General features: G+C 47.2%; 1 protein-coding gene across 6 annotated transcripts in view; it reads right to left on the bottom strand.

Annotated features, from left to right (window-relative positions):
* Nucleotides 291-25,096, bottom strand: part of RFT1 (RFT1 homolog) — a 46,821-nt gene continuing 22,015 nt past the window's right edge. Inside the window, exons 8-16 of one of the 6 annotated variants that reach the window (XR_001297142.2) lie at nucleotides 24,013-24,063; nucleotides 22,991-23,121; nucleotides 21,739-21,883; nucleotides 15,885-15,990; nucleotides 10,663-10,912; nucleotides 10,052-10,338; nucleotides 5,597-5,737; nucleotides 3,546-3,613; nucleotides 291-1,404 (exon numbers count right to left, since the gene is read on the bottom strand). Coding sequence is in view for 1 of the 6 variants with exons in the window: in XM_005695851.3 (XP_005695908.2) it covers nucleotides 10,171-10,338; nucleotides 10,663-10,912; nucleotides 15,885-15,990; nucleotides 21,739-21,883; nucleotides 22,991-23,121; nucleotides 24,013-24,063 (851 nt within the window). In the remaining 5 variants the exon portion in view is untranslated. Of the gene's footprint in view, nucleotides 1,405-3,335; nucleotides 3,614-5,596; nucleotides 5,738-7,136; nucleotides 8,958-9,726; nucleotides 10,339-10,662; nucleotides 10,913-15,884; nucleotides 15,991-21,738; nucleotides 21,884-22,990; nucleotides 23,122-24,012; nucleotides 24,064-25,096 lie in introns of those variants that run through there. The other 5 variants (XR_001297141.2, XR_001297143.2, XR_001297144.2 and 2 more) reach the window with 5 other exon arrangements.

Here is a 25,096-nt window from a genome sequence, read left to right as displayed (position 1 = left end):
TGTGTCCTAACTCTTGGGACACCAGGGAATTCCCACCACATGCAATCCTGTTGTGGATTAGACCCCTACCATGTGGTTCTGTTTACATGGTCCCCACCCCACTGGGTTGCAGCATCCTTGGGCGGGTGAGGGCGTGGCAGCTCTCGACCGTAACTGCATCTCCTGGGACAGACCCACATCTCTGCCGCCATCTTACTACTGTAAGATGCTGGGCAAAGTTCCTTAACTTCCCTGAGCCTTTTCCCTCTAGGGAAGGGAGGGGCCCACAGATGGGATGGTGAGAGTGGAAAAGGGGCGATGTGGGGCTCCCCAAGCAAGGTCTCCAGGGAAAACACAGAATCTGTGATACCTGTTGAGGTTAGTCATGTTGAAAAGAGCTCAGTTTTATGATTTTGTAGGGAAGAACATAAAGTATTTTTAAGAACACAAAATAATGATAATTAATAGTTTGACAATAAACAACAGATTATAGTAGAAAGGAAATAGGATACTACTTGGTTTAGCAGAAAACAATGTTTTTATAGTTTTAAACATGTAAACATGAATTTACCCCGAATCCTGACACTGGGAAGATGGGAAGTATGCAGAGAGCGGACTGATTGTTCCATAAGAAGTCAATATTCTAAAGGGGAAACAATTAAGAAATAGTAACATAAGCAAATTACTTACAAATATGAAGGGAAACGGAAGACATGACCAAAAGAACTAAAATGATGGGCCAAGGAGAGGGTAGCTTGGGAGGGGGATGCAGAACTTGCTGTTTGGCATTATCTTTCAAAGCTGTGTACATGTGTTCTTTTGATCAAAAGAAAAACTGAAAATTAAAGTAGGTAGAGTATTTAGATAGAGGCATGTTGAGGATGGAGAGGTGGGGTAACTTGTCCAGGGTCACAGAATTGAGAGACAGCTTAGCAGGGATCCATGGACAGTTCTGGAGTGACCTTGTCAAGACCATGGACTCCACCTATGGGCCAGCGGCTCACCAAGTGCCCTCGAAGGCTACCCAAATTGGCCTCTAGCCTAACAGGCTGCACCCCATGCCTCTGGGCAGGGAAAAAAGGCCCCAAGCCACTTCCTTGAGGAGGCCACGTCACCCCAAGGGAGGAGTGGGAGCAGACGGTAGAGATGCCTGCCTGGGTTGTTTCACTTCCTTTCTGTTTACTGGTAGCTTTAGCTCCCAAGTTTCCCGTCCAGCCAGGCTGATTAGTCAGATTCTCCAGGGGGAGGCCTGGGGGATTGTTGATTTTCCTGACACCTGGGGAAGCAGTCCCCTGTGCCTGGCACACTCCACTTGCAGCCGAGGAAGCGGTGGAGCCTGGAGTGGGCCAAATGCAGACGAGGTCTCTGTGCCAGGATGTTCTCTGCTGCGTGGTTTTCAGTGCAGGGAATCCGGGGACAACTTAACTGGTACACCATGCAGTAAAAGCAGAACAATGTAGAGGGCAGTGTGAACACGGGAAAATACATGCACCACATGCAAAGCACAAAGAGGCCACGGGAGGGCATTTCTGTCTACAGGTACTGGCTGCCACAGGATACTTTACCAGTCAATGTAAGAAATACCTATTCAATGCAATACATAATGCTATCAGGAGATAAGATCATTTGCCATCAAGAAGAACAATACACGGAGATGTTTTAGACTGTGATGACATCTTCTCTGGTCCCCTGTCTGAATGCAGCCCCAGGCTCCAGCCTCGGAGCACTCAGGCCCACCAACTCTCCCGCTCTCCACTCAGCCCCAATTTGTGCTGCATGGGGGCTTCTCCTTGGCCCCCACCACGGTCCCAGAGCAACAGCGAGTAGGGATCAGAAACTTTTGTAGATGGAGAAGAGGATCTTTCAAGAAGACAGAGGCAGGTCTAGAATCAGAATGTGATTTCCAGGCTCTCTGCCTCTGTTGATTATCTAGATCAACAACTGGTCCCTAGGGCCAAAACATCATCTCTCAGGCCGTGAAGGTAACCAGAACCCTTGCAGGGTGGGGAGCATGGCCCACAGAAGGTGATGGGAATGAAGAGGCCTGGAGCACTGGGCTCTGTGGATCAGAACCAGCATGCCCAGGTCACAGCCTTTTGAAGAGGAGCAGGAAGAGGAGAAAGAGGAAGGCCTGATGGACTCCCCACCACTCAGATATGACCCAGACACCAAGGTCAGCAGCCTTACTCCTTACTCAAGGATCAGGGCCAGACTCAGAAGTGTCTGGTGTCTCCCTGCTCTCCCTGAGTCTCAACTGTAGGCAGAACACACTTCCTTGCTTACGAAAACCGCATCTTAATAGTACCACTCAAGACAATACCCCCTCAGACTTCCCTGGTTGTCCAGCGGTTAAGACTCTGCACATCCACTGCAGGGGGTGCAAGTCTGATCCCTGGTTGGGGAACTAAGATCACATATGCCCCATGGCATGGCCAAAAATAATAATAATAAAATAAGATTAGGGAATTCCCTGGTAGTTAAGAATCTGCCTGGCAATGCAGGGAACATGGGTTCAATCCCTGGTCTGGGAAGATCCCACACACCTCGGGGCAACTAAGCCAGCAAGCCACAGCTAATGAGCCCACATGCTGCAACAACAAGGCCCCTGTGCCCTTGAAGCCCCCTTGCTCCACAATAAGAAGCCACAGCAATGAGAAGCCCATGTGCTGTGACTAGACAGTGACCCCCACTCGCAGCAACTAGAGAAAGCCCATGCACTACAGTGAAGACCCAGTGTAGCCAAATAAATAAATAATCATAATAAATAAAGAAATTTTAACAAGGGAGAAAAAAGTCAAATTAAAAATAAGACAGCATCCTCTGTCCTAGGTTCTGGCCTTTCTCTTCCAGCTGCTTCCAGAAGGGGAAAGCCAGCTGGTCTGAACCCTGCATCCTTCATTACAGCCCAAAGAAGGAAAAAACAATAAGCAGGCTGATGGCAGAAGCAACGGTTGTTTTTGTTGCCTTTTCAGGGTGAGGACGAGGAAGAACTCGAGCTTCAGATCAACTTTGATGAGTGGGTTCAAGGTGAGGACACTGGCAAATTGGAGACTGAGGCAAGTGTGTGTGTGGCGGCGGGGGGGGGGGGGGGGGGGGGCGGGGCGGCGCGCGCGGGGGGAGTGTCTTCACGGTCACCATGGCAAGGCCGAAAGCTGAGGCCAGGGGAGCCAGTGCCCTTGGCCGCCCACCCGCATGGCAGAACCAACTCAGATCCCTCCATTTTCTTCAGAAGCTGCCAACAGCAGCTGGCCCTCCTTGGACAAAGCCACACTCTCGTCTATCACCAGGGGTCTTTTTTCTTTCTGCTTTAATCTAAAGCTGCAGGGAAATTTTAAACTACCAGCTGAGGCAATTTCTGAAATTGCTGAAAATCATTTAACAGGCTTTGCAAGCATCCCCTCTTACCAGGGGGTTGGGAGGGGCGTGGGGCAGTTCAGGCTGAGCCTGAAAGAGGGCATTTGCTGGGCTCTCCCTGGAAACGACGGCTCTGCTTCCTCCAGCTGGGCCGCCGGAACTTGGCTGAGAGTCAGAAGACCTCAGGCAGTCTCACTGACCCATGCCCTCACCTGCTATGCTCCTCCAGGCAAGCTTGGCTGAAAAAGAGCTTTCGTTTCCTCTTCACCTGAAGCACCGCCTTCAAGAAAAGGGGAAAGAAATGTTGCCACTGCAGGAAAAAAGATTCAACCACATACACGTCTGTGGACTGGGCTTAAGTGGGGAGGAGGGAGTAGGTAGGGGTGAAGCAAACGTTCCCAGGGGCCACAGTTCCTCTGTGTTTGGCAGATTTATAATTCCACTCAAGGAGCAAATGATGGGCTGGTGGGGCACCCCCTGCTTGATGCCCCTCCATCTTTTCATGGATTCCCTGCCATACCCGATGAGGTGAGTGTTCTAATGCCCATTTTTAGACCAGTAAACTGAGACACATAGGGATGAACTACCTTGCTCAAGGTCATGTTTGAAGTGGTGCTGGGTCTATCTCCAAGACCCTTTCTGGAACTCCCACACAACCTGCCTTCCTAATTCTCAGGGGAGAAGAAAAATAGGGCTGCTGAAAGAAAAAGAAAGGAGTGTGATAGAGTCAACATGTGCAACTGAGGCTGACAGGGTGAGGCCCAGGAGGTAGAGGTGAGGAGAGGTGAAAGGTGGGAGGCCAGACAGCAGGTGTCGCTGGGCTCCAGAGCACACCCTTAGTACCAGACAAGGCAGGAGCCAAGGAACAGGGATGGGCGTGTTTACTAATGCCACGGGTTTGGGGTTTAATGCCTTCTGGGTGTGACAGCACTGAAGAAAAGGGTTAAATCACCAGCATCTGGAATGTCCTTGCTCCTTTCTTCTTTGCCAGGACAGCCATAGGCCGGCCTGGAGTTGGGTCAACAGGAGCGAGGGTGGGGAGAAGAGAGCCTGGGCTGGGGTTAGAGTGGAGAGCATCAGGGGAGGACTGGCTGAGGGCGAGGAGCAGAAGAGAAAGATGGTAGAGAGGTGGGTACACAGGACATATAGGAAGCCTTGCTATGGGCTGTTTTCTCCAAAGCTTCCAGAGCTACATTTGACTGTCTGGCCTCTGTTCTCCTTCCATCCGCCCTGTGCCATGCCAGGTGGGTTAGCAACAGATGAGGAAACCAAGGTACAGAGAGGCAAGATCTGCCTATGGTTACAATATGATAGAGTGGCTGAAATCAGCCACCTTCCCACTCCTTGGTGATGTCACCTGAGGTCAAGGCCACCAACAGAGAGAGGACCATGGGGAAGAGACAACTGTTTCTTTGTAACGCAACATAATTCGGGGCCAGATCTGTTTCTCCCAAATATCTGTTACTCATTCCAGTGGCTGTGCAAAACAATTACCTTGAATTCTTTAAGATGAGATGAAGACTGGCAAAGGTGGGGGGAACTGTGGGAGAAAACGTCATGGAAGGCCAGGGAGGAGGTTTAAAACATTCAAACGTGGATTTCAAGCTTGACAGGGTTTTGTTGTTGTTTAAACAGAAAGAACTCCTCTTCCAAGCAAATTCTTAAGAGTAATCCCCAGTTTTCATTCCGATCAGAAGAGTGCTGCTCCAGCTGACGTAGGAGCCGGCTGACCCCTCTTGCCCTCTCAGGTGCAAGGTTATCAAAAGAGCTCAGATCTGGCCTTTGTGAATGAGGGAGGAATGGAGCCCAGGGGCTGATGGTGCCTGCTGTGTGCCACAGTTGGTAGAGTGAGGCTTGTTCAGGGTCACCCAGTGAGTTAGAAATGGGCAGCCAGGCTGGGGTATAACCATGCATGCGACACCATGGGCCGCTTAGAAAGCAAAACCCTGCTCGTGTACTTCAGAAGGCAGACATGACACAAGCGGGCCTCCGTGGTGGTGGTGCAGATGGGAGGAACCTCTGGGTGCTCCCCGCAGAGCCTGGCTCTCGGCCCTGCGTTTGCAGGGTTGCTGCGGGGAGAGCTGAGGGGAGGGGAGGTAAGGATGAGTGCCCAGCATGCTTGGGCATCTTGCCATAAGCCCCGCGTGATGTCACTCCAGGTTACAAAAGAGAAAAGGAAAAAAAGGAAAAGCCAGCAGCTCTGTCCCCTCTATGCCCCTACCCCCTCACCTCAACCCAACCCCAGAGCCTAACATCTGCACACCTGCAAGAACATCCTCTTGTCATTGGAGAGATGCCACTTAGGGAATCTCACAAGGCACGTCAGGAAGAAAGGAATCTTCGGCTCTAGTTCAGGAACATAAGTGTGCTAATCTGGTTTGTTCATAAAATTGTTGTCAATGCCCTGGGGGGAACAAAAAGGAAAGCTGTTTTAGCAACATTCCCTAGTTTGGTTGGGATTTGTGGAGGAAAACATCCCATTTCTCTCACGGCGACAATGTTTCGGTTCTCCTGCGTCCTCTGGCTCTCCCTCCCCGGCTGTGCCAGGCCCAGACGAGGGCGCACCCAGAGACCAGGAGAGTGAGCACAGTTAACGCTGGGGTTCGCAACAGGCGCCTACGGAGAGGGCCGTGGCTCCTGCATCACCCAGAGTCGTCTCATAACTCTCCTTCTGAAAGATGCCCTCTGGACCCCAAGTGCCAAGCTCCCTGGTGTGACCTATTGTGATTTTCAGAAGGGAGTGCAGAGAAGTGAGTGAGGAGCTATACTGAGTCATGCTTTCATCGCAGACTCCCCTTCTCTCCCGCCCGACACGGCTGCGTGGAGGCCACACGCTATTAGTTCCACATAATTGAAAAGTGTGTCAGGATCTCTCAGACATGAACCCAAAACATGCTGCTCAGTTGTCACCTCCAACGTGACTAATGCAGTCGTGTCTTAATTAGTCACTGCTCACTGTGCTGACAGCATCAGAGCGCCGTTCCAAGGCCCGTTTGTGGTGCAGATGAGATTAAAGGACCGAGGCTTGCCAGGTTCTCAGGTCCTGTTCCCACTGAGTGCTCTGCAGCAGGCGGGCCCTGCCAAGTGCACTGGTCAGACCAGGGCAGCACTGTGACAGTCAGTCAACAGGAGGAAGGGAGGTAATGAGACTAGTAAATGGTGGACTAGAAGATTCCCTTGTAAGTTGGTCGTTACGTCACAGGCCCTCAGGCAGCTCCTCCAAGGCCGAAGTGGCAACTCTGGCTGAATCACATCACCCTGCCCAGCCCCTGCCCAGTGAGAGCTGATGGAACTGGGCACCCACCTGCCCCAAGGGTGGCCCCTCTGCTGGTTCACTTATGACCCTGTGCCCACGGTAGCCACCCTATGAAGATAACCTGGGCCAGTTCCCTTTCTCCTCAGGGTCTCTGCCTTCAGAACAGAGCTTACAGCCAAAAGGAGACTGTGGGCCCAGACTGTGGGAGAGGAGAAAGGTGGTGAAAGAGACTGCCTCATCAGTGGGAGAACGTGGAACACTGTTTTGGGTGGAAGGGAAGAACAGTGAGTAAAATGCCAGTCCTGTCAGTCCGGAATACAGACGTGTCCATCACAGGGCCGAGGAAGCCAGCCCCTCCTTCCAGGTCGAGATCACCATCCAGTCACGTCCACCAGTGCAGGGAGAACTGTTTTGATGACGACTAAAAATGATTCACATACCTAAGGTACTTGCCCACCTTTCTTTCGTAATTTAAGAATTTTTTGTTTCGTTTTTGGAAGAAGTGATATGAAAGATCTTCACACAAATGTGGAGAAAATAATTTACTCATTTTAAAATTGGAAAATTGACGTGAAACTAGCAATATGAATACACTGGTTGTTTTTTTTTTTTTTAAAAGGGGCAGGAGGAAAGAGGTGCCCTGGTGAAATAGGTTAGTAAATGGCAGCGGGTGGGGCAGAGCATACACACAGGAAACTGACATGAAACTAGCAATATAAACCCAAGTATTAAAAAAAAAAAAGGCAGGAGGAAGGAGGTGTCCTGGTGAATCAGGCTGTTAAGCGGCAGAGGGTGAGGCAGAGCATACACACCGCCAGAGCCTGGAGTCACTGCTAAAGAAGCTTTAAGTGGCACAGCAGCAGCTGCTGACAGAGGGACCTGACAGGCCAAACCCCACGTCACCAACACTTGTGTGGCCAGGGCAGCACAGAAAGACGGAATGCAGTCGCTCTCACCATCAAAGGTTTCTGTTTCATAAATGGATGTGCTTTAGAGACTTGCTTCCATGGAGAGGTGGCCTCACTTATATTTTAAGTGGTACTTAAGGCCTGAAGTGTGATTTTCCCCCCAGTTCCTTCCTGGGTAACGTGGGGTGGCTCAGCACCCTTGTAGGCCAGCCCCTCCAGACCCAGGTGCAGCTCTAGGGGGTGGGGGGTGGGGAAGCCCAAGAGCCAGTGGTCGGGCCCAGCTGCGCTGCAGGGAGCAGCCGAGTGGAGACAGAGACCATGGGCCACACGGGGCCTGCTGCCCAAGTGCTGGAGCCCAGGAAGCAGGTGTTAGTAATGGGAAAACACCTGTTTCCCAAAAGCCTGGGCTACGAGAACTCCTCTTTCTATAAATGAGGAAGCAGGTCACAGCAAAGAGCCCTGGGTGACCATCCCTGCTGGCCATCTCGCCAGAGGAGCTGGCCCTGCCTGGCAGTACGAGATGAGATGCACCCTCGCCGTCAGATGCAGAGCTTCTCCGGGCAGAAAAGCAGAGTGGGAGCCGTGGAACTCATGCTCCTGAGGAGCTAGGGAGTCAGTGATGCTACTCAGGCAAAGGCGGCTTTCTTCCTAGAACTGGGCACAGATACCGTGACATGAGAGGAACTGGCCCTGGGTCCTGACTCGGGTGAGGATGCCGGGGTATGCCAACCCTGGTTTGCCGAAAAAGCTGGTCCCAAAGCCCCACCCTAGAGACGCAGATGCCAAAGGTCTGGAGGGACCCTGGAAACCTACATTTCTGACTTGCAACCCAGGAGATTCTGAAGCAGGTGGCGTGAGGCCCACACTTTGAGTCTGGGGTTAAGTGGGACAGGGTTGAGTGACAGGGTCCTAGCAGAGAGAGGGGTGGTCAACCGGAAATTGCGAGGGCTAGAGGCTCATGTCTGTGTGTTCAAGAGAGCAAAAAAGTACTTGAGAGGCAGGGCTGCCTTCTCTATGTGCCCTACCCCATGGAGCAATCAGTTCCTCTGAGCTGGGCTGACCCTGCCTGACAACACAGGACCAGGCCCACGCTTCTGGAGGGCCTCTAGCTGCTCAGTGATACCTTACATTTACCTACTGTCCCTGCAAAAGCACTCTCTCTTTGACTAGATACACAGGTGTCCAAGTAACTGGGTCCTAGTCTCAGGGGGTCTTTATCCTTGGCCTCTTGGCACTGGCTTTGGACCAGTGGATTTATTTTTACTTAATTAAAACAATTTTTTTTCAATAAGCGGTTTATTTTGTATTGAAGTATAGCCAATTACCAAAGCTGTGATAGTTTCAGGTGGAGAGTGAAGAGACTCAGCCATGCCTACACATGTGTCCATGCTCCCTGGGTCACTGGACTTCAATTTGTGCACTTCAGGTAAACCACCATCTGGTAGCAGTTGCCCTGTTCTCTGGGCATAAACACAGAGGGTTTGGAGACATCAGGGCTAGGTGATTATTAACTATCATCACCCAAGATATAGTTTGCACATGGAGCTCCAAAGGCCAATTACATCTAATTAATACATTAATGACATCAATTAATATATTAACAAGAGAAGAAAAATGCCTTGCTGCCTGATAACAACGCCTGGTGACCTCACCTGCTGGGTGCAGGGCACAGAGGCAAGCCTTCACCTAGGCTCACTGTGGCCTGGAGGACCAAACCTGCAGGCCTGCCAGCCTTGTCCTGGAATTCAGGTGCACTGACCAGGGCCGGAAGTAAGGGGTCAGTGGGAAAGGGGCGTGATTCAGTGATACCTGCCATATAGAATTTACCTTATTTTATTCTAATGGAAAAAAGACACCTCTACTCAACTCTAGTTGTCATCTGTACAACCTCCTCATGAGAACTTACAGCCAACTGCAAAGGGGGCTTCCCTTCTGGGGACAAGATAGCTCACAAAGGATCACAGTGTCCTTTCTCCAGTGGCCAAGCCAGAGATGAGCCGGTTTGCCCCTGCTGTGGGAAGGCATGTGGTAGCCTTTGTAGGGATAGCCGTGAAGGGGACAGATGCTGACTCTGCCTGGCTAACTGCAGGAAATGTGATCTGAAAGCCTCTGTGTCTTCATTTCTTGGATTTCTCATTAACATTTCTCCTTCTCTAAAAATCCAGGTCACAGTGGAGAAAGCCACAACTCTGGGGCAAACTTTGTTGTACAACATCACAAAACACCAAGTCTCCTTCATGCTTTTATAGAACATGGTAAATACTCCTGTGGAGGGTAAAGTGGCTGTATCTGTCCTTCTGAGCTAGATGATTATTAACGATTGACATCCAAGATAGAATACGTGGGACACATGGTTCCTAAGGTCAATCACACCCAAGAGGAATGACTACATTACTCAAAAAGAAAAATGCCAACTACAACAAAATGGTGAAAAAAATAATTGTGTCTATTTTAAAAGAACTTTTTCGTCTTCCCTTAAAAATGGAACCCCTGCTATCTGAAACCTCAAGTGGACGGTAAGTGTTTGGTCCGGTGGTTCGCTCCGATGACTCACCTGCCTGGGTTGGTCTCACTGCACTGCAGACCCCCGGCCTGGCTCTCCTCCACAGAACACGTGTGCCACCCACAGGACCGCCCCACAGCTGATCCAGGTGCCACTCGGCTTCCACAAGGTCATGTCGTTTTGTCAGCGAGTCTGGGCATGCCTAACTGAGTCCTAAGAAAGTGAATCAGCTTGGTTTCTGTGAGGAATGCTGTCCCGAGGGTCACTCCCAGACAGAGGGCCCCCACAGCGATGTGTGCCAGCCGGGCTAGCCAGCCCCATTCACAGCAGAGGAACACCTGTGGAGAGACACCACCGTCACTCCCTGGCCCCCCAGCCATATCGCCTTCCTCTGGGACAAGCCAGGGAGAGGGGGCTCTACTGCTCCAGCTTCGAATCAGGAAAAGCTGTAACACCCATGAGCTAGGGTCTGCTCTGTTCCCACAGGCACCGCCACTCAGTCATTTCTATCACAAGATGCTGGCCTGAAGCTTAGGGGAAGGGGCCCGAGGAAGCAAGTACTTGTCCAGCTGGTTCAGGCAGAACAGGAAGGGGATGTCTGGAACAAGGGAGAGTGGACAGACTGCAAAAGCATGTGGTGTGAAGGCCACGGGGAGTCTCACCTCTGAAGCAGCAGTGATGCCACCACTGACGGCAAACGTCCCGAGGAGGACTGGTGGCAGGGACAGGCCAGCCAGGGGCCTGTGGGGGCTCTTCCGGTAGTAGCGGTAGATGAAGCGAAGGCTCTGCGTGATCCGAATGCCCATGTTGAAGCAGTTGGCCAAGATGAAGCCCACACTGCCACACCAACGGGTCAGGACATAGGATAACATCAGGAAGGAAGACGACAGGGCCAGCATTGTAAAATTGTACCTGGGGAGAGGGAGGCGGGCAACTCAGGGCAGTGGGTACCTCGTCCCAAGGCAAGGCTGCTGCAAAGAAAGGGGCTGTGAACACGAACTCAGCTCTGATATCCCATAATCCAGTTGAGTTTCATATCAAATGCTAAGTGGATAACATGGAAACGTCACTGTCCCCCTCAGCCCTGAATAGAAGAGTTAAAAAATGAACAATTCAACATACTTATGGTGTTTAAGGATAACAACTGGTTAAGTGACACTTTGTAATCAAAACGCATAAAAATCCTGTTCGGCCTGCTTAATGTGAGGCGCGAGAATATGACACGGGTTCACAGTTTCGTGTGGACAGGCACTGTGACAGGTGCTGTGAGGGCTACTGGGAATGTGCCGGTGGACAAACACAGGGCCCTTTCCCTGTGGAGCTGGATCCATTTTACAGACAAGGAAACCAGGCCCAGAGAGGCTGAGGAATCTGCCTAAGGAGTGAGCCAACAGCCCAACCTGACCCCTGGCCCCTAAACGTTAGCACTGCTTCCTTTGGGAAAGGCAGAAACCCCGTAACCTTGGCCAGCAGATCTCACTCAAAGCAAGTGACCAGCTTCCATAACAGAATGGGAAGAGGGAGCAAGGCCTGGCCCACGGCCAGGGTTTCCCAGACTCTCACACATCCCTCCTTGGCTCTCCATCCACCTTTCTAGAGCTCTGTGGGTCCTGTGACTGGAGGGCTTATACTGTTCCTTTCCCTTCTCTGATTCCAGGGCAGTACATCACTTAGTTATCTTCAGTTTTCAGCTCTCGACTGTCTCAGAAAAGATAAAAATCTTCCAAAAGGCTGTGGTACAACCATGAACCAAATTCTCCACCATCTGGTTTCTGCTGAGCACACAGCAGGCAATCTAAGTGTATAGTTGTTGAAGAAACCAAACCCCTTAGATCCCCAAACTGTGTCAGCTGGGTTAGGAAACCTCAGAGACCACCACTCAGCTTCTGCACAGGAAGGAGGGGTGGCGAGAATGCCACTGGGTCCCCCAAATGCCTGGGTTCTTGTCCTCTGGCTGGCCAAGCCCAAGGTGCCATGGGAGACGTAATTATCGCAGAGTGTGGCATCACGAACAAACACACACACACACCCCTATACTCTAACAGGGGACAGTGCTTTCATCTAGAATTCCAGAGAAGTAATTCATTTGCTTCTCAGTTGACACAGTTTCTTTTTAATGAGTAATGGAAGTACAAGAGCCCACATCTTCACAGAGGAAGCTTCCTCACTAATGCTAACCAATAATCAGAATGGCCAGCTTTGTAACAAGCCACTGAGGGTAGGCCAGTACTCTGACCAATTTTCCAAAAAGAAGATGCTGTGTAATGTTTGGTTCTTCTTCAGACCACAGGTTCATAAACTTTCAAAGTCATGTTCACCCAACTCCAAGCAGAAGGGAAACAATGAATGAAACTGGTAGCTAATTCATGTTAACTCTAGCAGGGACAAGTTACAGTGTGGCTTCTTCGGTGTAGCCACTTGGGAGGTGCTAAAAATGAGGACGTCTACTGTTTCTCATTAGAAGAGGGCTCTGCAACTGTTGAGCTTTCCAACACAAATCTATAGCCTTAAAGGCATTATCCACTTCAGGATAAAATAAGAATTTTAAAGTTAAAATTAAAATGCCACTTTGTAAATCAATGGGAAATTAGTCAGCGACAATGACTATTTTCTAAGGTTTGGTTCACATAAACAGGAAGTTATTTTTAATCAGGTTTATCAAAAGGTAAGCAACTGAAGTGTCCCCAGTGGGTGCTGGCTGAAAACATCAAGGTACGGCCATAACAATGTAGCCTAAGTAACTATGTAGAGGATGGCGCGGGTCTCATGTGCCTAGGTGAGAAGATGGCACTTGTCCTTCATTCAGTCAACAGTTATGGAGTCCAACTCCACGCGGGGCACTCAAGGGCCAACAAGTCAGACAGAGGAGCTCTCAATCCTCGGCCTCTGCATCACTGTCCCCTCTGCCTGGAAGGTTCTAGCCCATCTATACATAGCAGACTCTTCCTGGCCATCGAGGCCTCAGCCTAAAGCAACCTTCTCAGAAAGACCTCCCGATCTAAAAGGGCTCCCACTCTCACCACATAACCCTGCTTTACTTCTCCACAGAGCACAATTTTCTTATCTATTTACTTGTTTGCTGTCTGCTTCCCTTACTGTCAGCTACAGGAGAGCAGGGATCACGTCTGTTTTGTTCATGGCTGTGCTCCTGGAGCTTAAAGCAATGCCTCTTAGAGAACAGATGCTCAAAAAAATTTGTCAAATAAGCAAAAGAAAATGAGACAGCCTTAACAAAACACAACCAAGATTCTTCAGTGGGGCATAATGTGAAGCCACCAATCTTCCATATAGATTATGAGGTTATTAACAAAAAAGGAACTCACAGCTCAAAGGACATTCTAATATTTCACATCCAACCAAATGCCTTAGTTTTATTAAAAAACAAACACTGATTAACCTGTAGTTCAATAAGTAAAATAGGTGAAAGCTACTCAATTATACTACAAAAAAATCTTACTACTGTTTTATGTCTGGCTAAATTCATAGAAAGGAAAAAAAGGCTGGTGTCAGTGATGAGCCCAGGTGCTCCAGGTGTTCAGAACAAGACTGGGAGTTGGGGCCAGGGGCCCAGACAAAAAGGGGGCTACTACTTTTAATATAAACTTGGAGACCATGCTTAAAACCACATTTTACTCTTAGGGGAAGTGAGTTACTTCAGATGAGAATATGGCTCTGTCTTTTCTCTATGTTGACGACTAATACCATGAAAATCATTTTCCAGATTTTAATACGCTGTCCAGGTCCCATTACAACTAACTTAAAAAGCTACTTCCTCTGGCTCAATGCAATATAAGAGAAACCAAAGCAATCAGTCACTGTCTGTACTCCCTCATGATTTGTTGGAAGATAATATATTTTTAATGTTTTAAGCAGGCTTAGTCTTGTTTCTCCCTTTCAACATTGATGCTGCAATTACTGTAACAAAATTCCCTTCAAAGAGATAGATTCCTAGTTCAGAGTTCTTTCCAACACACTTCAGTACCTTATTTAGTATGTTTTAAATTATATTTTTAAATTATTTCATGTTAGAAGCACCTTTCAAGTAAAAACATAGTATTTTCAAAATTAAACTTAGATGTCTTTTTATCCACTTTAAAAAAAAAAAAAAAAGGACAGATTCAAAGCAGTATATAGCTATACATTTAACTGTCTGAAGTAAAAACCATGTCTAGACCACATTTGGAAACTATGGGTTGTGACCTAAAAGTGGGCTGGGAAATCAATTTAGTGGGTCATGACATAGCAGTTTAAAAAACTGAAACAGAATTAAAAGCCATCATCAGTGTGCTCTGCGTGTGCCTGGGGTACTGGGTGCTGTGGAAGCTTCGTTTCAGTCACACCTAAATACGCACTGGGTCACAGTGTTGAGCACAGTTTTTACTCTGAAAGCTGGTCTAGGCCAGTGGTTCCTTAAGCCCGAGCTATCATCAGCGATCTCATGGAGTGAACTCCTTGGCCCAACTCCCAAAATTTCAGTTCAGCTGGTATGGGAGAGGGCCAGAACTCTGAGGGGAGTTTGAGCAGTCTGGACTGGGACCACTGCTCTACACTCCAGCTCTCAACTATGGTGTGGCCCACAGGTCGCCAAACCTGAGACAGGCCACAGTGCGAAGCAGACAAAGGGTGCTGTGAATGAGAGAAAGGGCTCCCCCCGTCTCTGAGGTATCCTTGCCCACCTCCCCATACCCCATGAGGCCTCTGAGGGGTTTCAACAGCACTCAAGGCACTACAGTGGCAGCCTGAAGCCCCCATGGGACCCAGACCTCAAGGGGCAAAGGGGTCACGAGGGCCGCTGGCCCCATTTCCTACTCCCACGCCTTCTCCTCTCCTCCTCCTCTCTCTCCTTGGCCGCTAACAGGATTATCCTTCTTCTCAACTACATGCTGCAGTGACGTCTTCAGATACTACCTTTCTACTTTTGCCATTTGCGACACAAGAGATGAATGATCCTGGGTGTGGATCAGAGGCTCATACCAGAAGTTGACATCAGAATCGTTGAGGAGCTTTAAAGAAAACATTTACATGCTCAGGGGCTACTGATTCTGTAGGTATGGTAGGAGAGAGTGGTGGGAGTAGAGTGGACAGGAATCTACATTTCTAACAAGCTCCATCGGGCACTGACTCATAACCAGTATTAAGAACGACTGCTTGAAGTTCAGGGCAGAGGTCCCAACCTCAAGGTCAATGGACAGGAGAAAATGTGGCAAATTTTCTATGTGCACTTGTATCTTTCTCTGAGGAGACATGTCACAGAGCCCTGAGATTGTCCATAAATCTGCTTTTTTAAAAAATATTTTATTTCTTTATTGTTGGCTATGTTGGGTCTTTGTTGCTGTGCAGATCCTAGTCTCTGGTTGCGGTGCTAAAGCTTCTCGTTGTGGTAGCTTCTCTTGCTGCGGAGTATGGGCTCTAGGAGGCTCAGGCTCAGTACTTGTGGCTCATGGGCTTAGTTACTCCAAGGCATGGGGAATCTTCCCAGACCAGGGATCAAACCTGTGCCCCCTGCACTGGTAGGTGGATTCTTAACCACTGGACCATCAGGGAAATACCTGTAGACCTGCCTCTTGAGAAAGCTCCTGAGTAACCCTCTGGAGCACTGGGCAAGGAGGTGGTGGAGGAGGGGGTCTTGTCTGGTGCCTGCCTCTGCCAACTAGGACTAACACAGCCCTTCAGGCCCTAGATTTTTCCCTTGACAAAGGGGGGTGAGGAACAGTGGCTGCTCCCCAGCCCTAGTGTGAAGACTCACTGAATGGTGCCTGAGGAAAGCACCATACTCCAGGCTCTAAAAGAGTCTTCTATAAATACATGTTCAGAATGAAAAGAAAGAAGCTACTTCATTTTGGTGGAAGGCCATGATTACAGGTGTGTCTTGAAGGTTACCTACCTGTCTACCTCCTCTTTGCTCATGGCAGCAAATGTGAAACACTCAGTCACTCCATTGATGGCAAGTAGGAGGACGTAAAGACAGTAGGCTCGCAGTAGGACAGGACCTGTAGGGAAACAACCTGATGAGATTCCAGAGCCCAAGGGGGAGGCCCCTGTGCATCCTCACATTGGCTGGATGGACAGAGAACACCAGAGGGGTCATGAGCTCTGCTGGTGTGGTCACTGGGCAGATGTGTGGTCCTAACTATCTGGAAGGACTCTGAGCATTCCAGGGCACTGACCAAAATAAACAGGCAAAAACAAATGGACAGTTAGGAAGAGATATACAGATCTCTTGCTTAGCAACTAAAAGCTAATCTGGCCAGCAAACAAATTTCACTTTTTGAAACAGCATGAAGAAGGCTGCTAGTCTGAGCACTCAGGGACACTAGTGGCCCTGCAGGTGAAGACGAACGCAGCTGAAGAAGCCCTGCAGAAGCCCAGGACTCAGGAGCGGCAGCACACTATGGAAACGGAACACCCACAACTCTGCAGGGAGAACCAGGGTTCGTAAGGTTATTTTCTTCAAACAAAGTGATTAGGTTCTATAGCTAACTAACAAGCTTTGGGAAAATCTGCTAACAGAAGATCAGGAGCCTTAAAATAGAGTTGATCCCCTCTTTTTTTTTTTTTTTTTCCCTGCCATGCTATGTGGCTTCTGGGACCTTAGTTCCCTGACCAGGGATTGAACTCAGGCTGTCAGCAGTGAAAGTGTGGAGTTCTAACCTACAGGATAGGAATTCCCTGAGCCCCGCTTTTAAAAGGGCCATTACCAAGAGGCAGTCAAGCAGTTTCTAATAAAATAAACATGTACACAACCTACAATCCAAAAATTCTACTCGTATACAAGCAGTGGAAACAAATGCACATGTTCACAAAAACATCTGTGGCAACTTTATTCCTAACAGTCCAAAATGATCATGGACAGGAGAAAGGATAAACAACATATGGGCCATCCATACAAAGAAATACTTCTCAGTAATCAAGGAGAAAAAAAAAACTATTGATCCATGTGAAAACATGCATGAATCTCGAAAACTTCATACTGTGGGAAAGAAGCAAAACGTGAAAGTACTTACACTGTATAATTTCATTTATACGAAATTCTTCTCTAAAGTAATACTAACCTACGGTGATAAGAAATCAAAGCAGTTCTTGCCTCTGAGGTACAGTGGGGCAACTGGGTGGAAAGGGCCCTATGAGAACTTTCTGGGGTAACGGAAATGTTCTGTACCTTAATCTGGATATTGGTTACAAGGGTGTAGACATTTGTCGAAACTCTTAAGAGTACAGTATTTTACTTTATGTAAATTAGACCTCAATAAAGAAAAAAAAGAAACCACTAAAAGAAAAGGGCAGGCCAAGGGGAGTTCCAGAGTCTCAGAATCTGAAACTTATTCATGGTTATGAAAGCTGCTTAATATGAAAGGTCCCCGTGGCACGGGGACACTAAATAGTTTCATGGCCATCAAAAATAACAAAAAGAAGTGATATGGTGGTGAGCTGTTGAGGAGGCGAGGCATTCTGTGGTCCTATGATTAGGTCTCAGTCTTCAGTGAGCTTTTGCCTCTGGACTGTGAACTTCACAAATATTTCCAAGTTTTTTTCTCCCCCCTCAGATGAGATAGGATTGCAAGATTAGACTGGAGTTGGGAATCAGCACACCTTACAGACACTGCATGCTTGGTTCCAGACCACTGCAATAGAGCAAATATTTTAATAAAAAAGGTCCCATGAATTTTTTTGGCTTCTCAGTGCATATAAAAGTTATGACCACATACTGTATTGTATTAGTTGTGCAACAGCATTATGTCTTAAAAAAAATGTAGTTACTTTAATTTAAAATAATTTATTGCTAAAAAATGCTACCCATTATCTGAGCCTTCAGCAAGCTGTAATCTTACTGGTGGAGGGGCTTGCCTGATGTTGGTGGTCTAATGGAGTTGATTTCATGGGACTGATTGGATTCATTTGATTTGATTTGGTTTGGTTTGATCTGACTGGATAAAAAGAACTGCTGTAGTAATAAGAGAATAGACTCTTATATGATTTCAATACCTTTATACTCTGAAATTTTTGCACTATGTTTTGTCCCTGGATGTTTCAGGGTCTCCCAGTTTATAGTCTATGGGAACTTGAATAAAATGTGCATCCTACAATTGTGTAAAAAAGATAAAATGTTAAAAAAAAAACAAAAAGAAGAAGAACTGTTTTAAATCGGCCTAGGAATGGGATAGTGAGGTATGGGTGAGGAGAAGCATTCTATGGTCCTATGATTAGGTCTCAATCTTTAGTGAGCACGCCTCTGGATTGTGACCTTCCCAAGTATTTCTGAGTTTTTTCCTCTCCATTCAGGTCAGGATGGCTAGATTAGACTGGAGTTGGGAACCAGCATACCTCAGAGATATTGCGGGTCAAACAACCAAAAAACAAAACAAAGACAAAAGGAGTCCTAACAGAGTAGCGCTGATGGCCCTCTCTTGGGTTCCACATTTTCATCATGTCAGGCTGCATTTCATTCCCCCAAATTGCTGCAGAAGTGACTTGGCCCCGACCACAGCCGTGGGACGACTCCAGCAGGCGAGGCAGGGACCAGGGTCCGCCCTGCAGTGGCTCGACGCTATGCTCAGTGTGCTTCCTGCTCCTCTCCATCCTTTGCTCTCTGGCAGAGGGGCGGGGCTCCTCTCACAACCTGCACCTCTCACTTGGTAACTGAAAGTTGACGCCATGTGGACCGCGCACGGCTTTGCAAGGTGGAGAACACAAACGCCGGCATGAAACGGTGGTTAGAATAGAAGGGTTTTGAGTCAACTTTAGGGAAAGAGATTGGAATTGGGGAACTTGCAGATGGAACCTTAAACTCTGGGTTGAGCTGAGTGGTAGTACGGGTTGAATTGTATTGCCCCCAAAAGTAATGTGATGGGAAAGAATCTGCCTGCAATGCAGGAGACCTGGATTCAATCCCTGGGTTGGGAAGATGCCCCCCTGGAGAAAGGCATGGAAACCCACTTCAGCATTCTTGCCTGGAGAATCCCCATGGACAGAGGGGTTGGTGGCCTACAGTCCATGGAGTCGCAAACAGTCAGACGCAACTGAGCGACTAACACTTTCACAAAAGTAATGTGAAGTCCTAATCACCAGTAACTTAAGAGTATGGTCTATTTGGAAAGAGCATCTTTATAATAAGTTAAAATGAGGTCATCAGAGTGGGCCCTAATCCATTATGACTGGTATCCTTATGAGAAGCAGAAGTTTGGGCACAGAGATAGTCACAGAGGGAAGATGATGCGAAGACACACAGGGAGAAGACAGCCGTGTGATGGGGGTAATGTATTTCCTAGCCAAAGACCGCCAGCCAACACCAGAAGCTGGGAGAGGTGAGGAAGGAGGCCTCCTCTAGAGCCACCACAGCGAGCAGAGCTCTGCTGGCTCCCGGATGTCAGACTTCTGCAGAACAGTGAGACAATCAATTTCTGTTCTTACAAGCCACTTAGTTCATGACACACTGTGATCCCAGCCCTAGGAAACTAATATTAGGGGCCTGAGAAGAAAAAAAGATTTTTAAAAAGTGAAAGAGGAGACACTGCTTTGGGAAAGCAAGTGTTCTCCTTACTGGCTGCAAATAATAAGCTCTTCTTTCTCAAAAAAAAAAAAAAAAAAGTAAAAGAAAGGGCAAGAAAGAAGCACCTAAGAGATGAATGTGAGAAGTCTCAGGGAAGTTCACTGAATGTTTGTACTTTCCTTTAGGACGGAGAAACCAGATATGAGGAAAACGTCTGATCAAAGTCTCAGACCACTTCCACAGCCCCTAATTACACACAGGGCTGAGCCCAAGTACTGCAAAGCAAACCCTCAGTGCGCCACGAAAGTCTGCCTGTGCTGCGGCCAAGTCCCACTTTAGGAAAGCAGCATGGAGGTCTCTAAGAGAGCCACTGCAGGTCTGGTCACAGGTGAGCCCACTTCACAGGCAAGGACAAAAGCAACATGCAACTGGGGCAACTGAGGACAGCAGCGTTGCAAGTTCCACTTTCAAAACTAAGTGGTTGGGCTGAGCCATGGAAAGTTCCTCATTCTTTTCTGATTCAGTAAGACTTTCTGGAGAAAGGCAATGTTTTCTGAATATTTAAGGGAACAAAAAAAAGGCTGTGGCGAGGAGTATCGGGGCGGAGAGCAGCAGTGTTAATATCTTTGGCACAGGAAAGGCATTTGAATTTGTAGCACTAGTCGGCAAAGTCGAGAAGAGGGCAAGGAGAAGAGGGGTGGTGTGGAGACAGGGAAGGAAAGCCAGCAGGCACCCTGGGGAGACACACTCACCCTCCCAGAAGGCACACACAGCCGGAAATTTGGTCAAAATGAGAGGGAGTGGTGATGAGGAGACAGAGGCTGGAAGACCTTGCTGGGGCAGGGATGCTGATGGAGGCCTGGGCCAGGCACGAGACAAGGGTCCGAAAGATGCTGCAGTGACTACAGCAAACCATGCATCCTTTCTAGAGACTAAGGAACCAGACCATTCTCAAGATGCTTCTCTCTCTCTGAAGATGAGACCAAGAGAATATCTTATTGAGTCTAAAATGATTAATGACTTTGACATAAAACATCAGAGACAGAATTCATTACCTTCATTTATCAAGTAACAATGACCCTTTTAGCTGACAAATCTATCATCAGTGCTCAAGACTGGCACCAGCATCTCACTTGAGTAATAGGACCACACAATGACAATGGTTTGTTGATGTATCTTCAATGATTAATGACTTAGGCAAGTGAATACTACGTAGATGGGACAGCCCTTTCCTTGTGGCACTGTCCTGTGGCTGCATTACAAAGGCTGCTCCTTGGTGATTACCTTTCTAGAGGGGCAGAGCTGCTGTGAAATAGCCTGTCCTGCTCTCTGTGCACTGACTTGCTAATGGCTTCCTATAGCTGCCTGACCCAGGGCACTACAAACCACATCATTGGTTTCACAGCAGCTGTTTGTCCAAACCTAATGACCTTTGTTCTTGGGTAGAAAGTCGGCCCTTCTTCTCCTAATACTAAATGTTTGGGGCCATTATAGTGGAGACAAAAGCATGCCAGTGATCTTGCAGAATGGCATCTGAAAGGGCCCTATCCATTTGAGACAGGGCATTAGAAAAAAGTCTTCAAGGATCTTGTCTAGTGATGTGAGGAATTAAGAGCATCTTTGCTCAACCCAAGAGGAAACACTGTAAATGGATTGCTAGTCTGTGACCCAGTGCATCTCGAAACTGGTAAAGTCCCCAGGGCCCAGCGATGCTGTGAGACACTCAGTGGCCTGGGCACCAGGTGTTTCCAAGCTAGACACACTCGATACTTTTCTCTTTCAAAACCCAAGAGTCACTGGATTAAATATACCATTTTATTTGCTGAGATCAATTTCATTCTCTGCAAATGGCTCTGGGTTATCCTTCAGAGGCTTTTATGCATCAGGCCGTGAGATTTATGTGGCACTTACTGTCTTCAGATGTGTTTAGTACCAAGCGGAGACTCATTAGAGCCTGCTCTCTGCCTTCCTCACTTACCCTACAGGGAACACAGGGAAGCACTTGGCAAAACACATTTGAGGCCTGAAAGGAAAGCTAAGGATTCCTAACAACTTCTCCAAGTGAGGTTGTGGGGACTGATCAACCTGGTGCCAGAGCCCCAACTGCACCCTGAGCTGGTGTGACCTCAGGTGCCCCAGCCTCTGGCAATCTTCCCTATACAGACACACATGTCAACCATATCTGACTTTCATAAGACTCCTCTCCTTCAGTTGGGAAATTAGAACAGATCTGGAAAAAGACTGTGCATACCTGATCCTGAGCTAAGCATGACCCCTCCATAGATGTCCAAAACCAGCTGAGAATAGGCAAAGCCGAAAACAGTGATGGTCAGGCCGGTCAGCAGGGCCAGCTTTAGCAGGGACTCCAAAACCGCGGCAGCCACAGCAACATCCTCCTGGGGCCGGGGGAGAAGGAAGGAAGTGGGATGAATCATGAGCTGGAGAGAAACCTCCCATGTGGCTTTCTCCCTTCACTGTTTCATGGATCACTCTTTCAACTGCTGAGAACCATAGCTGCTTTTCTACAGCCTGGGTTTGTTTCTACTCAATTAACAAATGGAGGAAAAAAGACAAAGTGTGCCTCCTTAAGAAAGCAGGGGAGGGTTAGTTTTTAACTTGTTTAGGATAAATTGTCTCAAATGTTGCCTAGGAAACACCTTCCCCTCTGACATTTATTCTTCAACTGACGAGTTTTTACAGCACTAGCTAGCTTTGTCCGTGTGCTTCTCCTGACAAACAAGTCCAAATTCTGATGTTTCTGTAATCGACACTGAGAAAACATTCCTAAATCAGACTAAGAACCAGATTGGTTCATTTTGAAAAGATATTATGCATGAACTGTCATCTGCAAAATATATTCTAAGACACATAAGAGGCTAACTAGTTTGCTTTTAATTCTAAGTCAGACATTTTCAATGATTCTAGGAAAAGGGAAGTTTCTACACACAAATACTCCTGGATTAAAATCTCGTCTTTTTTTACTGGCTAGACTATGTAGCTTCTCAGGGTCAGAATGGAGCTCTGGGCACATCACAGTCCTTAAGAAGCTAAACAACTGGTGTGGTGAGCGAGACCAGATGGCCCATGTCTTCCTCTCCATGCCCTCAGTTAGCCTTGCCCTGTCTCTGCATCCTTCAGCTCAGCTTTGGTCCTTGAGAATCTGAGGAGGGGGGAGGCAGCCTCATTCTTAAACCTTAGACCATAGGAAGGGGTCTGTGCTGCACTGGGGACAGCTATAGAGTTCTGAGAGGGCTGGGACAAAGAAAAGGTCACAGAGGACAAAGGGTGAAAAGAAAGGGCTGGTCAGGAGGAAAAGGAGAAGCTGGAAAGAAGAAGTGAGCTCAGGATCTTGCCATCATTCAGAATGTGAGAGGAGAATGAAAACTAGAAGAAAATTTCAGATCAAACAGAGGGAAACAGACAGCTCCTCATTTCTGTCTTGTTGATCCTGTACACACACAGAGAATTCACTTGGAAGATGGGGACACGAAAACCAAGACTACCTGCTTCTGAAGTGTGGCGTCCTTTTCTCTCTCTAGCACCTTAGCAAAGAATATATAAAAACTCTCCTCTATTGGCTGGAAAATTAATCTGGCCACAAGGGAGCCAAGATTATTCACTATATCATACACACCTACAAAACAAAAGAAAAAAAAAGAAATAACAGTCTTATTGGTATTTCTACTTGAATTTTTATAGCACTATTAACATTTTTTCTAATATAATTTTTTAGATTAAACTTTTTGAGATAATTATAGATCCACATGGAGTTGTAAGAAATAAAAGGGAGAACCATGTACCCTTTACCCAGTTCCCCCCAAATAGTAAATTCTTGAAAAGCTACAGCAAAAGATCACCGCATAAATTCAGTCAGGATACAGAATATTTGCATCACTAGTACTTTTTTATAAAAGTCATACTGCCAAGTTGATTTTTTTCTATTTTTATTTCCACTACTTAGGGACAGTATTCAAAAATAAATGTGAAAAAATATTAAGACCTATTTAGCCACACACATGGGCCAAATCTTCATGACTGTGATGACCTCCCTGTTACTCTGGCACCCTCTGACCCCCAAAATGAGCCCCAGAGCTCTGCAGAAAGCTGGGTAAGGGCAGGGAATCCCAACAGAGAACTTGCTGCCCAAGACACACAGGAGGGAATAGTCAGATATACATTTATAAAGACCTACAATTTTCAATCTTCAGGATTCATTTTTTATAATCTTCAGATTTGTTTTTTCATTAAATGTATCAAACTACAGGGGCTTCCCTGGTGGTCCAGTGGTTAAGAATCTGCCTTGTAATGCAAGAGCCTGTGCTCTGCAACAAGAGAAGCCACCCAACTGAGAAGCCTGCACAACACAACCAGGAATAGCCCCCTGCACACAGGAACAGATCCAGTGCAGCCAAAAATAAATAAATAGATAGATATTTTCAAAAGAATTAAACTACAGAGGCAAATATTAGAAAGTGTTGTGAAGATAGCTCATCTTTAATTAAAACACTACAGAATTTCATCTTACCCTGATCCCCAAAATTTAACACGTTCAAAAATGTCATCACATATCGCTCGCCTGTAAATGGAAAAGCAAAATAATTAGCATTTCAAATACACAGTATTTTCTTGCTTCCTTTTCTCTTGTTGTGTATTGTCTCTTCCAGTTGGTAAATACTGTCAAAGCAGAAAAATTAGACACTTGGTTAATGACATGGTCCTTGTCCTAATGTTGATTTAAAATAATCTCAAAATAATAACAATTTGGAAAGTGCTGGTGGCTTTATTGATAGCAAAGTTACAAAGCAATTAAAAACAACAAAAATCAATAAAACCAGCCTGATACATTTTCTTAAAAGTGTGAAGAGTTATAGGAATGTTAATAATAAAAATTATAATCTCAGGTTTTCAGGGAGGTCAAATAATCTGAGTGTAAATTCTGTGAAATGAAAAGTCCATGATAAACTGCACAGACTCATCAGAAGTTTCCTCTCTGAGTAGAGAAAACTCTGTGGAGGCCAGCAATTCTCAGCAGTCCTAGTTCATGGTTCAAATCTAAGACAGTCTAATGCCTTAAAGGTGAAGACATTAGCCCTGAGCCCTATTCCCCACTTCCATGAATACTCTTATTATCCCTGAATGGGAAACACTGACCACTATGGAGGAGGAGCACTGAGGAGACCACAGCCCTGAAGGGCCAACTCTCACCTCCTAACCACTTTCTCAAAGAAGAAAGCAGCATTAAGAGATGAGAATGTGATAGTCTCTCAAGTCCCTCTCCCGAGCCTTTCCTCCCTACAATGTCCCATTTTAGGGAGGGTGGTGGCAGGGACCTCTATAGATCCTTCCAAGCATGGGCCCCCCAGTATCTCTGCTCTTCTCTAATCCATCCTCATCGCTAACAGTTCCAGCTTTTGCAAATACAGATCTTAAGTCATCTCTTCTTTCACTCCTTTAAATGGCTCTACTGTGTTTGCAAAAAGTCCAAGTGCCCTGGTTTTGCATTTGGGACCTTTTATAGACTGACCTTTGCCAACAAAGGTCCGTCTAGTCAAGGGTATGGTTTTTCCAGTGGTCACGTATGGATGTGAGAGTTGGACTGTGAAGAAAGC

The sequence above is a fragment of the Capra hircus genome, chromosome 22, assembly GCF_001704415.2.
Source record: "Capra hircus breed San Clemente chromosome 22, ASM170441v1, whole genome shotgun sequence".
NCBI lineage: Eukaryota > Metazoa > Chordata > Mammalia > Artiodactyla > Bovidae > Capra > Capra hircus.
The sequence above is the reverse complement of the archived record's forward strand: the minus strand, read 5'-3'. Positions and strand labels throughout refer to the sequence as shown.